This window comes from Penicillium nucicola (genome assembly GCF_028828085.1).
Source record: "Penicillium nucicola strain IBT 29836 chromosome Unknown utg000010l, whole genome shotgun sequence".
NCBI lineage: Eukaryota > Fungi > Ascomycota > Eurotiomycetes > Eurotiales > Aspergillaceae > Penicillium > Penicillium nucicola.
In genome coordinates, this window is record NW_026643134.1 from 2,753,835 (window position 1) to 2,767,339 (window position 13,505).

The 13,505-nt window shown below is 50.8% G+C and overlaps 6 protein-coding genes across 6 annotated transcripts; 4 read left to right on the top strand and 2 right to left on the bottom strand.

Annotated features, from left to right (window-relative positions):
• Positions 1 to 52: 52 nt before the first annotated feature.
• Positions 53 to 2,101, bottom strand: N7511_009586 (MICOS complex subunit MIC60; the record flags this gene model as incomplete). The annotated part of the gene is made up of 4 exons (XM_057131963.1): positions 53 to 97; positions 158 to 1,758; positions 1,824 to 1,929; positions 1,988 to 2,101. The coding sequence occupies 4 exons, from the start codon at positions 2,099 to 2,101 to the stop codon at positions 53 to 55; spliced, it is 1,866 nt and encodes a 621-aa protein (XP_056979951.1).
• A 948-nt stretch (positions 2,102 to 3,049) lies between these two features.
• N7511_009587 (Rab family GTPase) lies at positions 3,050 to 3,961 on the bottom strand (the record flags this gene model as incomplete). The annotated part of the gene is made up of 5 exons (XM_057131964.1): positions 3,050 to 3,397; positions 3,455 to 3,646; positions 3,729 to 3,755; positions 3,815 to 3,834; positions 3,895 to 3,961. The coding sequence occupies 5 exons, from the start codon at positions 3,959 to 3,961 to the stop codon at positions 3,050 to 3,052; spliced, it is 654 nt and encodes a 217-aa protein (XP_056979952.1).
• A 300-nt stretch (positions 3,962 to 4,261) lies between these two features.
• N7511_009588 (putative phosphoinositide phosphatase (Sac1)) lies at positions 4,262 to 6,466 on the top strand (the record flags this gene model as incomplete). Its single annotated transcript, XM_057131965.1, has 4 exons — positions 4,262 to 4,469; positions 4,515 to 5,230; positions 5,284 to 6,240; positions 6,290 to 6,466. The coding sequence occupies 4 exons, from the start codon at positions 4,262 to 4,264 to the stop codon at positions 6,464 to 6,466; spliced, it is 2,058 nt and encodes a 685-aa protein (XP_056979953.1).
• A 542-nt stretch (positions 6,467 to 7,008) lies between these two features.
• On the top strand, positions 7,009 to 8,699 carry N7511_009589 (tetrahydrofolate synthase; the record flags this gene model as incomplete). The annotated part of the gene is made up of 3 exons (XM_057131966.1): positions 7,009 to 7,026; positions 7,110 to 7,241; positions 7,302 to 8,699. 3 exons carry the CDS (start codon positions 7,009 to 7,011, stop codon positions 8,697 to 8,699), a joined length of 1,548 nt encoding a protein of 515 aa, XP_056979954.1.
• Positions 8,700 to 9,137: 438 nt separating this feature from the next.
• Positions 9,138 to 10,706, top strand: N7511_009590 (glycylpeptide N-tetradecanoyltransferase swoF; the record flags this gene model as incomplete). The annotated part of the gene is made up of 3 exons (XM_057131967.1): positions 9,138 to 9,177; positions 9,225 to 10,453; positions 10,509 to 10,706. 3 exons carry the CDS (start codon positions 9,138 to 9,140, stop codon positions 10,704 to 10,706), a joined length of 1,467 nt encoding a protein of 488 aa, XP_056979955.1.
• A 357-nt stretch (positions 10,707 to 11,063) lies between these two features.
• On the top strand, positions 11,064 to 13,151 carry N7511_009591 (uncharacterized protein; the record flags this gene model as incomplete). The annotated part of the gene is made up of 2 exons (XM_057131968.1): positions 11,064 to 11,106; positions 11,266 to 13,151. 2 exons carry the CDS (start codon positions 11,064 to 11,066, stop codon positions 13,149 to 13,151), a joined length of 1,929 nt encoding a protein of 642 aa, XP_056979956.1.
• Between the last annotated feature and the right edge of the window lie 354 nt (positions 13,152 to 13,505).

Sequence of the window (13,505 nt, forward strand, 5' to 3'; positions counted from 1 at the left end):
AAGACGAGGATATACAGGGTAAATTGAAATCGACTTCGCTCAAAGCATGCGCTTACTCAACACGCAGGCACTGGAGACGGGCCTCAGCCTCGATCACCTGTAAAGACTGTTAGTGGATCATATTCAAAAAAAGGATGAACAAAGAAAGACTACTCACCTCGAGAGCCTGCTTGACTTCGAGAACCCGGCGGACATCACCCAGCCAGTCCTTGCTGAGAATCTTGGCCCAGCCCTGGAGAGTGTTCATCTCGCGAGCGGCGGCGTCAATGTCGCCCTGCTGCAACAAACTCTCAGTCCGGACCAGGATGCTCTCCACATCGTCACCCTCAGAAACGGCATCCTTCTTGAACATGACCTTGCTCAGCACAAGGCTGGCAGCGTGACTGGCCACACCAGCATCCTCGGGCAATAAGCTAGCCTTGCGGACTTCGCTAGCAACTCGGCGGAAGCGGTCAAAGATCTGGGTAGGGGAAGGAATACCGCGCTGGTAAGCAGTGGGGTTGATGGAAGCAATGGCAGCCTCGACAACGGGGTCATCTGAGGCCAATTCCTTCACGGCCACGAGCTCACGGATGAAGGGACGAGGAGTCTCAGAACGCTCGACCACGGTGCGAACAGCATCAAGGGCAACCTGGAGCTGCTGGGTCTTGAGGTTAGTGTCGATAACGCTGCTCCATCCAGCAGTCAAGGACTCGAGTTCCTTAATGTCGGAAGTAAGTTCGTTCAGCTTGCTGAGACGGCCCTCGCGCTCACGCTCGACGAGGCTCTGGACCTCGTGGATGTACTTGCGGTTCAGCTCGATGGCCTGCTCAACAAGCTCATTCTGAAGACGCTGCTCGGCAAGCTCCTGGGCATGACGGAGCTCGGTAGAGACCTTTTGTTGGTATGCCTGAGCGAGCTTCTCACGCTCAGCCTCGAACTCCTCACGGAAGGAGGCAAGATCGGTGGAGCGGACCTCCTCAAACTGACGGATCAATTCACGTGCGGACTCGTCAAAGGTGGCGTGGGCCTTGTTGATCTCCTCCTGGGCGGTGCTGCGAACCTCGCTACGGATAGCAGCGATCTTCTCGCCAATTTTCTGCAGCTCACCCTTGGCCTTGGCGACAGGTGCAGAGTACTTGCTGGAGTTCTCATCGGCGCTGATCACTGTGACAATATCATTGAATGTCTTGACCAAGTCCTGAACAACGGAGTCGTCACCATCCTGCATCTGGATCAATTCAATGGTGCTAGCAGCAACTGCTGGTTGTCTAGGCTCCTCAAGGGAGACAGGCTTCTTTTCCTCGGGCTTAGTCTCTTCCTTAGGGGCGGTCTTGGAAGCCTTGTCATCCTTGGCCTTTTGGACCGCAGCCGTGCGCTCTTCGGGCCTGGCAACTGCGGACTTGGTCTGAGCTTCGTGGGCACTGGCATCTGACTGAGCCTTCTTGTCGGCCTTTTCTTCGCTAGCAACCTTCCAAGACAATCCACTCTTGCTGGGGATTGTGACGGCATTTCCTTCCTCTCTGGGGGCAACCTGGAGACGGTTCTGGTGTCTCGAAGCATTAGGGAAGCGGCGGTAGAAGTCACGCTCCTCGAAGTAGAGAACACATTGCTCGCCGTAGGGGATGTACTCCGTGAAAAAGTCGTGGAAGTTATCGGACTTCAGGGCGAGGAAGATGCTGCCGCCGTAGGTAAGACCGGAGGTGAGGATCAGGTAGATCAAGAAACGACGGAAACGGCCGGTCTTGCGGGGAGCAGACGGGGGAGGAAGCTTAGGCTCTGTGGTAGCAGTGGTTAGAATTAAAAATGAGATGACAATGCCGATATAGGAAGGGTCGTCATACCTTCAGCAGCCTTCACAACAGTCTCGGGAGGGACAATAGACTCGGATGAAGGGGAAACTGGGGTAGGGCCACCGGTGGTAGGAGGCTTAGCATCGGCGAAGAATCGCTGCGCGTAATAAAGGCAGTTAGAGGTGAAATTGTTGGCACGTGTATGGTCTTCCTACCTGACCGGCGAGTCGGTTGCTAGCACCGGCTCTGGACAGCCATTGCGACGGAATCCGTTGGCGAATGGGGTTCGACAGCAATTGCCGACCCGGAGCAATCGAAGAGCGCAGCATGACGAGCCACACAATCGCCAAAAAGAGTGGCTAGAAGTGATCAGAAAGGTGGATGGTAGGGAAAACGGGAACTTGGATGCTCAAGTTGCGATCCGCTCCGATGATCCTGCGGGCGGTCAGGGTGTGCGCGCACCTCGAGCCCACTTCAACTGTGAGTTGCATTGGCCCTATATCTGGTTTAATATTTTATTAAATGTTGTAATATTAGTGGGAATTAAGTGTCAGATGATAGATCATGCAAAATATGCGTACATCCCCAAATCAGTTCAGCAGCTTCGAAGTAGGAACTATACCGAACAACATATATCTTGACCTTATTTGTACTCAGCGATGTAATCGAACCAGATATCTAACTTATATATTGACTTGACCAGGCTGGAATACGTGTCAATATACAGAGTAGAATATGCGTTTACCAAGTCGATGAATTGCGGTCTTTCACGTATACATATTGCGAACATGTACTGTATTATTTGAGCATAACATACTAAGAATCCTGGGAGACAAAGAAAGGGTAACGGGAATAGCAGGAAATTGAACCCAAGGAGACATAGGAGAGAAAAGCAGATGCAGACGCCGGGTTGGAAAAAAACAGGATTACAGGGGAACAGCACCGTCAAGCACAGAAAAATCCTGCCGTAGCATGTCTAAAGCCAAATTTCCACAGGCATCCGTGGAATCAAATCCCTCTGTCAGTGACGGACCTGACAGCCTCAGTTGAAACAGGCCCAACAAGGAGAGAAAGAATCATAGAAGGAGCCGAGAGAATGAATCAAGTGTCTAGCTCACGGCTCCATATCGGGTAGAGAATCACGCCAGAGCCTGATTGAATGAGATAGGCGAATTCATAAAAATCACAGAGATATGCCACCATTGGACGATGCTGAGGTGGGTATCATCCAACGCCTCATACGATGGGCTGGTCAAGCATATTGCCCGGGGGTCGGTTTAACAATTGCAAGCACCTGCACCCTGGGTCCCAGGAGCCTCAGGGCGTAAATCGACACCAGGCCGAGGAGTTGTCCGAAGGTTCCGAGGGCCGGCCTGGTCCAAAGGCAACTTCTTCGCGATGGCGGTGAACAGTTCCTTGACGTTGGTCGAAGACTTGGCGGATGTTTCAAAGAAGAGCAGACCTGCTTCACGGGCGTAGGCCTCTGCATCGGCTGTTTGGATGGCCCGCTTATCGGGGCTCTCGGTGACAAGATCCAACTTGTTACCTGCCAGGGCAATCACAATGTTCTCATTTGCTTGGCGCTGAAGCTCTTTCACCCACGACTTGGCCTTGTCTAGCGATGACTGTGAATTTTAATGATCAGCTTCAATGCGGGGAATCGAAAGTGTTAAGGGCCATACAGCTTGGGTGATGTCATAGACGACGACAGCACAGTTGGCATTCCGGTAGTACATGGGAGCCAACGACTTATAGCGCTCCTGGCCGGCGGTATCCCAGATTTCAAACTTGACTGTGGTGCTCTCATCGAGGGAAATGGTCTGTGTCAGGAAAGCGGCTCCGATTGTCGACTCGCGGTAATCATCGAATTGGTCCTAATGTAACGGTTAGCATCGAAGCGCTCCATGCACTCTCGGGTCGCCACTGGAGGTGATAGGACGATTATTGAGGTCTCACTTTAACAAATCTCAGGACTAGCGAACTCTGAAGGGTAGCGGTCAAGTTAGCGGCTGATAGAGAGGATCGCGAGAGGTATCTCAAACCTTTCCGACGGCAGATTCTCCTACATAAGAAGGTCAGCAAACTGAAAACACTCTCACGAGAAAAGCAGCAATAGACCTACCGAGAAGGACGAGCTTAAACTGGGCGAACCGGGCGCCCGGGCGGGCAGCTGGTTGTCTGGAAGCCATGCTGATCAGGGGGAGGATGGAGTCCGGGGTAAGGTGGAGCGAGTCACAAAGACAGGAGTGGGCGATATCTAAGGTCTGATATATCAGAACTTAGGAATTCAAGGACTCAAGAAGAGAAGATGGAAATAAGGCCGAGGGCTTAAGGCAGACAGGAAATAGATGACGGAAGACCCAGCCACAGGAGCAGCGGGGCGGTGTGGCTGACTTGACCAGAGTGGCCCTGTACCTGCTTCGGCTTCATGGGTTTCTCCTATTCTCTTCTTCTTCTTCTTCTTCTTCTTGGTTGTTATTCATTTCGAGATGGCGCCTCCTATTCTACCATTTAGGGATATCAACCTCCATGCGTCGCCCTCTCATTATGCCTTCACTTCCCCATCGTCGCCCCAGGCACCCACTCTTGTTGTTGACAGACCAACCGGTGATTTGCGCTTGAACGATGGTCCTCTATCAGGCGCCAAGCGCATTTCTAGCATCGCGGGAATTCTAGGAATTCTGAAGTTGAAGCTCGGTAAGTGCGATATCATCTAAGTCGAGGTTGCGCTAACAGTGACAGACAAATACATCATTGTCATCACCAAAGCACAGCCCATGGGCCGCTTGCGCGGCCACATGGTCTACAAGGTCGCAGGAACAGAATTCCTTCCTATGCGCGAACGCCCGCTCCACGATACCGACGAAGATGCCTACCTCACATTGGTCAAGGACCTCCTGCGAACTGGACCTATGTACTTCTCATACTCGCTAGATCTCACAAACAACTTCCAGCGACAGTCGCAGACTGCGCCCAACATTCCCATGTGGAAAGGCGCAGATGACCGATTCTTCTGGAATCGTTTCATTCAGACCGACCTGATCGATTTCAGTCTAGGCGAGAACGACAAGAGCGGGATTCGTTATGGCCCCCAGCCAGGGGCTGATCCATACATCTTGCCGGTGATGTTTGGTATGATGCGCATTACTGCAGCCCAAGTCAAGGGAACATCCTTCACCTTTGCCCTCATCACCCGACGATCCAGACACAAAGCCGGAACTAGATACTTCTCCCGTGGAATCGACGAAGAGGGCCATGTCTCAAATTACAATGAGACAGAACAGATTGTTATCTTGAACGACTCGGCAGGTGGGCTTTCCGGATTCGCTGGTGGTCAATCAATGACCAACGGTAAATCTGGACAGGACCTCCAGGTCTACTCTTTCGTGCAAACCAGAGGAAGCGTGCCTGTGTTCTGGGCCGAGGTCAACGACTTGAAATATACACCAAAGCTCCAAGTCCGGGGGTGGAAACTGCCGTTGAAGCTGCTCGGAAGCATTTCGCCGAACAGATTCGCATTTATGGCGAGAACTACATGGTCAATCTCGTCAACCAGAAAGGCCGGGAGGAGCGCGTTAAGCGGGCATATGAACAGCTGGTTCGCACACTAGTCACTACTACTTCTGAAAGCACCACGGCTGATCAGAGAACTCCCGAGAAGATTCATACATTAGAATCAGGCTCTAAACAGAAAGACATGGATCGTTTACACTACGTGTATTTTGATTTCCATAACGAGACTAAGGGACTCAAGTGGCATCGCGCAGAGCTGCTGATGGGTCGCTTGAATGATGGCTTGGTCCAGGGTGGTTACTTCCGGGGAGTAGAGAGCCCCGGTGCGCCTGGCGGACAACTGGACACTCGTTCTACTCAAACCAGCGTTGTTCGGACAAACTGCATGGACTGTCTTGACCGCACCAACGTTGTGCAGAGCATGCTCGGACGCTGGGCAATTACACGCCAACTTATTGACGCAGGTGTTCTTCGCACAGGAGAGACTGCAAACGATGACCGAGAATTCGAGGATTTGTTCCGCAACATCTGGGCAGACAATGCTGATGTGGTCTCCAAATCTTATTCCGGAACTGGTGCTTTGAAGACCGATTTCACACGAACTGGCAAGCGTACTCGTGCTGGCATGTTGCAAGATTTGAATAATTCTATCACGCGATACGTCCGCAATAACTTCATGGATGGCCCTCGACAAGATGGCTTTGACGTATTTTTGGGCACCTACCTCCCCTCAGATTCAACCTTTGCCAACATTCAGCTGTTCATTGATCAGAGACCTCTTGTCATCCAGGCTATTCCGTATATCCTCGCTGCCAGTGTGTTCATGGTCTTAGTTGCTCTTTTCACCAGACGATCGCCTGATACTGCTGCCTGGCCTCTTCGCCTGTTCATGCTGTTCTGGTTCATTGTCGCAGCCTACTGCTTCCGCTTTGTCCACGGGCACGGCATGCTTTATGTAAGTTTCTCACTCAATTCAGCATCAAAATCCGACTAACAGGTATCAGGTCAATTGGCCCAAGCTCAACACGCCTGTTGCTGGTGCTGAAGGTTATCAGGATGCCCTCATCAAAGCGAAGTCCGATCCCCTTGTTGGCCAATGGCTCCCCTCTAGACGGCACCAGCGTGGTATCAGCAATGCCCGTCTGGTCTTCCTTGAGGAGGGCAAGACCAGAATTGAGTGAACTCTCGATTGCCTTTTCATCCTCCTATTTTCATATTCTATCCACATCATGGCTGCATGTCTTATTACTTTTTTTCATCACCACTGACCATTCAGATCTTTTTCTTTGACTTTTCACCCTTCTAATTCTTTATCACATCTTCTGATACATTTCTTATGTCGATTCGGAGGCACTTTTCAGCATATATATGCTGCCGGCACCGTGTTCCGAAATCAGTTCCATCATACAAGTGCTTAGCATCTTAGGTAGATATCATATCTAGCCAGAATAGCCAATACCAAAGTATCCGAATTGGATCTATACTCCGAGCAGTAGCCTAGAGATAAGAAGCACGTGATCTTCCCGATGCCGGCATCAGCGGTTTCCCGAGGAGAGGAACGACCATAGAAAGACAATCTTTAGAGCTTCCGGGGATTCTTGCTACACCCCGCCTGCTCCTTTGAAATTGCAGGCACGGGCTTTAATTGCATATGAGAGCGTTCCGGGCCTCTATTCGCTTCCAGTTTTGCGCTCAGCGCTTAGTCTCGACTCGCTCGCCCGCTATGGCTCGCACCTACGAGGTATGCTTCCAAGCTCCCCACTGCTTGCACAAGGATGTATTTGCCATTGGAATGTATCAAGTACTAATATTAAACCATATCAGGCTGCAATCTCGTCTCTCAACTCTTTACAGTCCAACCATGCGATTGTAGAGCAGGTTCGCAAATCGGGGAAGGCCTTGAATGAGCTCTCCCTCCCGGAGACAGTTGAATGGCTTCGTTGCATTGGATACAAGGTGTGTAAATACAAGGGAGACCGGAATTTGTGAATATCTACGATCTGACAACGCCACTAGACATCTGATCTCAACCAATTGAACGCAATCCACGTTGCTGGAACGAAAGGCAAAGGCTCGACCTCTGCATTCATCTCCACAATCCTCTCTCAATACACGAAAGAGGAACCCAATCAACCCGCACCCAAGGTCACTAAGATCGGCCTCTTCACCTCCCCTCACCTCCGGTTCGCGCGCGAGCGCATCCAGATCGACAATGACCCGATATCCGAGGAAACCTTCGCACGTTATTTCTTTGAAATATGGGATCGACTCGAAGAAGCTGCAAAGGTGGCAGGCAAGGAACCAAATGCGCCTGGAACGAAGCCTCAATACTTTCGCTACTTAACACTGATGGCATTCCATACATACATAAGTGAGGGCGTCGATGCTGCGGTGATCGAGTGTGGTATTGGTGGCCAGTATGATTGCACCAATGTGATTGAGCAGCCCAAGGTGACTGCCATCACTAGTCTTGGTATCGACCATACTGCCATGTTGGGAAATACCATTGAGCAAATCGCATGGCATAAGGGTGGTATTATCAAGCGGGGCACCAGAGGTTTCTCGGCCCCGCAACCCACCAGCGCGGAGGAGGTTTTAACTCAACGTGCTGAAGAGGCGGGCACTCAACTGGACATTGTGCGCGGTCATCCTGAATTGCGTCCTGAGACCAGCCAGGTGACGCTTGGATTAGCTGGAGACTTCCAGTACACAAATGCCTCATTGGCCGTCGCAAGTGCCGCAGAATACTTGCGCAAGGTTGGTGTGGCCGATATTCCCGAGGATATCATGAATTCACCCCTTCCGGCGAAGTTCAAAACCGGCCTTGAGCAGACTCGTCTAGGTGGCCGGTGTGAGACCCGGTACGAGAAGGACGTTGCATGGTACATCGATGGTGGACACACTTTGGATAGTATCCGGCTGGCTGGACAGTGGTTCGCCTCGCGAATTCAGGCCGACTCATCCTCCAAGGAACTCGCTGCTAAGAAGACCCGGATCCTGATTTTCAACCAACAAACTCGCGACAGCACTGCTTTGGCCCGTGCCTTGCACGAAACTCTCGCTGCTGCCCTTGAATATGATACCCCATTCACTCATGCCATTTTCTGTACTAATGTGACATATAAATCGGCTGGCTTCCGGCCCGACTTGGTCAGCATGAACACAAATGCCGACGACCTTGAGCTCCTTCGCGTCCAGAAATCCCTCGCAACGGCGTGGAATTCCATCGACCCGAAGGCCCAAACACATGTCTTTGGTACTATTGAAGAGGCAGTTGACTTCGCCCGGGAGATTGCTGGCCAGGGACGTAAGGATCTGCAGAAGGATGAACCACCTGTCATGACCTTTGTCACTGGCAGTATCCATCTGGTTGGAGGCTTCCTTGATGTGATTGAGACCAAGCCCCCCCAATGAGGCCTAATTTCCTTATGATTGGTAGCCCGGTGCTCCAAGTTTTTCATTCTTGTATCAACACTTGAGACATGCTTTAGCAAGTGGACATAGAGGTGTTTGGGGATTTTCAACAATTCTTCGATTCCCAATGCATATTTTTACCCGTTTTAAAGTTGTTTCAATGTCGCCAGTATGATACGAAGGCACATAATACATAGTCTCCATAGTGCTGCCGAGGCTTACGGCGTAGGCGACGGAGACCGGGATCTGGCAGGGTTAGCAGAAGAGACATAAGCCAATTAAATGACCTAATATGGACTAGCAATTGCCAGTCTCACACATATAAATATGGTCAGAATATAGCTTCAATGTTCGCGTCAGCCCATTATTAAAGCAGCCCACCGGCGTCAACGTGGGGCGCCCGAATCAATTCCTCCCTCCCCAACTACCCATACAGCCATGTCGGACACAAATAAGGGCAAGGCCCCTGCAAATGACAGTAGGTTTGCGTATGAAGCCAGGTATACAGCTACTGATATTCTGCAGAACCCGAAGCAGGAAAGAAAGTCGACCCCAAGCTCGTCGCCGCCCTCTTGGACCAGAACCCCGCCCTCAAGAATGAGATCGCCAACATGGATAAAGACCAGGCCGCAGCCATGCTTGCCAACATGGACCTCTCGCAGCTGTTGACTGGACTGTCAGTGGGCGGAAAGAACCAGAAGGATATGGCCTCGTACAAATTCTGGCAGACACAGCCTGTCCCCTCTTTCAACGAGGCCAGTAAGCAGACTGCCCAGGGCCAAATCAAGCAGATCGACCCGGAGAAAGTGTCGAAGACCCCCGACCCGCTTGTAGAAGGCTTTGAATGGTGCACTCTGGACTTGACAAACGAGGAGGAATTGAAGGAGTTGTATGAGCTGCTGAACAACCACTATGTGGAAGACGACAACGCCATGTTCCGCTTCAGTTACTCACAGTCCTTCCTGCACTGGGCTCTGATGTCCCCAGGATGGAAAAAGGAATGGCACGTCGGCGTTCGCGCGACCAAGTCGCGCAAGCTGGTCGCCTCGATCTGTGGTGTTCCGACCGAGCTCCGCGTCCGCGGAGAGCGCATCAAGGTGACGGAGATCAACTTCCTGTGCATCCACAAGAAGTTGCGTTCCAAGCGCCTGACACCGGTTCTGATCAAGGAGATTACCCGTCGCTGCTACGTTGATGGTATCTTCCAGGCTATTTACACTGGCGGTATCATCCTCCCCACCCCCGTTAGCTCCTGCCGGTACTATCATCGTGCGCTCAACTGGTTGAAGCTTTACGATGTTGGCTTCTCTCCTCTTCCTCATGGATCGACCAAGTCCCGCATGGTTACCAAGAACCACCTCCCTAGCAACACATCGACCCCCGGTCTGCGTCCTATGGAATCTAAGGATATTGACGCCGTTCACGATCTGCTGGAGCGTTATATGCGCCGCTTTGACTTGAACCAGGCTTTCACTCGTGAGGAAATTGATCACTGGTTGGTCTACAAGAAGAAGCCTGGTATGGAGCAGGTTATCTGGTCCTACGTCGTTGAAGATGCCGAGACACACAAGATCACCGACTTCGTCTCTTTCTATAACCTCGAGTCTACTGTCATCGACCACCCTAAACACGATGCAGTCCATGCCGCATACTTGTACTACTACGCGACCGAAACTGCCTTCTCCGACGACAAGGAGGCATTAAAGGACCGCCTGCAGTTGTTGATGAACGATGCACTGATTTGCGCGAAGAATGTACGTTTCCCCCTACCTATCACGCTTGAATTCACACACTAACCTTCATTCTCAGGCCAAATTCGATGTCTTCAACGCACTTACATCGCACGACAACCCTCTCTTCCTCGAAAAGCTGAAGTTCGGCGCCGGCGATGGCCAACTCCACTTCTATCTGTACAACTACCGTGCTGCACCAATTGGCGGTGGAATCAACCAAAAGAACCTGCCCGACGAGTCAAAGATGGGCGGCGTTGGTATTGTCATGCTGTAGTGGCTGAGGCTTTTGGCTAGTGGATCTGAATGGATACCCTGACGAATTTCCTTATATATCTTGCTAGCGATTACCACAATCAAAACGCATGTATAAAGTACATAGTTGTAGCCAAGTACTATAGCCTATGATATAACGTTCTCTATACTCAAGTGTGAGGCCGAAAGAGTCTAGAATCTGGCCTCAGGCACAGCTGTCGTCACATGCTCCACTCTCCACTTCTACTCCATGTTGACTTTGACACTTCGACCTGTCGTGAACTTTGGATTTTGATATCTTCCACATCACAAATTTCCGATATTCACTCGGATTCAAGTCAGTTATCGGTAATACTGGGGTACTCCCCACACTGCAACAATGGGAGCGGCTCAGTCCAATGAGCATGGTGCATCCACACCAGGTGAGCCTTGCCTTTCCATTCAGTACCCAGTATACAAGAAAGTCAAACATTGCGAGCTCTATGTATTCTTTGAGACGAAATTGCCATGGTCTCCCTGACTCCATAGGGACCTTGCTACCACCAATATTTACCAACAAACGTACATACTAACCAAAATAGAGGAATTAAGCTACGTGCTCGCCGAGCGCTTCGCTATGAAATGCTTCACACCATTAGAACTCACGCATTTCAAAGATAACTTCTTCTCCCGTGCCGCTGAACAAGGTGGTCTGCGATACTGGAATGAACAGACTCTGTCCGCCTTCTTGGCCATCCCAGATTCCCAAGATTTATTCTTAGATCCAGGCCCAGTTATCTTCCGTATGCTGTCATACCTAGGCAGTTTTCCATTTCAGAATACTCTTGCGCCTACTGTTCTGACGTTCGAGGCTATGGTTAAGGTGGTTGTGCTTCTCACGGAGCGTTACGGGAAAGTGCTTAAGCGGGGTCGGAAAGACCGCATCAAGTTGATTTTTGGTTCTTTGGCTGATGTTGCAAGACGAACGCCTGTTTCTGCTGCTTCCAAGGAGGATGATACTCATGGAGACACCACAACTGAGGATGCTCAATCGGCTCCTGTCCAATCTCATTCGTTGGGTTTCTCGATAGATGAACCCGTGAACGATGAATATGATGAAGACGAGGATGATGATCTTGCTCTTGCGGCATTGGAGTCTCTCGATGCCATTGAGGTTTTCAAACATGATCACCGGGTCGATAAGACAGTTTATGAAACTGGAATTTCTATTGATACCTTCCGCCGGTTGCTTATGCTGTTGCTTGTCATTGCACCGCTCAACCCGCTCGAGTCTGTCAAGATCTATACATCTGACTTTGATGGTGGGCGTATGGAAGCCATTCGAAAAGAGGCAGACCACATCATTGCGGCTTTTTCACCCGAGGAACGAGATGTTGGTATATCATACAAATCTTTCGCTAGAACGATATCACTATCTCTGCCATATCTCTTCGATCCACTGACTGCACTGTTTGAGCATATGCTTTTTAGCAAGAACTTGGATCTCTCTCAACGCCGACAGAGGGGCCTTGCTGTCGAGACAGAGCAAGAGGATATCGAGAAGCACGACGAGCCACTCCCTCCACCAGCCTCAATCACACTCCCCGGCAGCTTCGAGTCAGCAATCCTGAACCCAACTGTTGTATCCCATCTCTCATTCTTCCTGCCGACAACATCAGCAAGTCTGAACCTCTTCCGCAGCGGTATAAAACTACACCCCGTCTTCTCAACGAACGCTCACGGTTCATCTTTAACCTCCTTCTCCCACCACGTCATGACCTGGCAATCCGCAACCCTCCTCATCCTCCAAGGAAACAAAGAAGGATCCTCAGACGAAAACCCAATAACACTAGGCGCCTACATCCCCCAAACTTGGAAATCTCCATCCTCAAGCACATCCCAATCCTCCAGCACAAAAGCCGACGCCCTGCCCTGCCTCTTCCAACTCTCCCCAAAGCACACCCTCCTCCCGGGAAACCCATCCCAAGCCCAAACAACCCAAAACACCCCAATAGCCTACTTCTCCACCCAAACCGGAATAGCCCTGGGCTGCCAAATCCCCCCTCCATCCCGGAGCAACAAAGCAGACCCCAAGCCCCACGGCGCAGGTTCTCTCCTCATAGACTCAAATATGGAAACAGCAACCTTCCACACTGAGCCTGTCGGTCACGATGGCGTCTTCCTTCCACCACCATCATCAAATGCGTTCACACAAGACGCACCGAGGACGCTTAAACTAGATCTGTGGACCCTTGAAATCTGGGGCATTGTTCCCAATCCCGAAGATGCATTTTCTACTGAGCCTGGGTCTAGTGCTGTGGAGATGCAGCGTGCTAAGTGGGAGTTCGAGGCGAGAGAGGCGGAGCGGAGGAGGAACATTAATCTGAAGGCTGGGGCTGGCGATTCTGCTGCTGAGAGTGCTAGGTGGTTACTTGAGGCTGCTGGTATTGTTGGGGATCAGGGGAGACATTCTGGTGGGAGCGTTTGATTATTTGCCTCTCGGAGTTCATTTCTATCTTGCTAGGCTTGATTGGATCGAGTCTTTTTGATGTAGCTTCTGCGTATTGGTGTTACTGGTGTTATTGGTGTTGCTGGTGTGATTCTTATGTGTTGGCAGTGGTTTAGCATGCAATTAATACAATTAACTTCCCTGAGGATTTTAGGTCAAAGGGGAGATATTGGAATAGAGCATTTGCACATATTTTAGATGCAACAGCTTCGACATTCAATATTCATACATGTGACAAGCGAGACAGGAAGATGCTGCCATATTATACAAAGTTAGTCAACCCAGGACACACTCGGGGTTTACAGCCGAGTACTGAACCTCCAGCATCTTCAT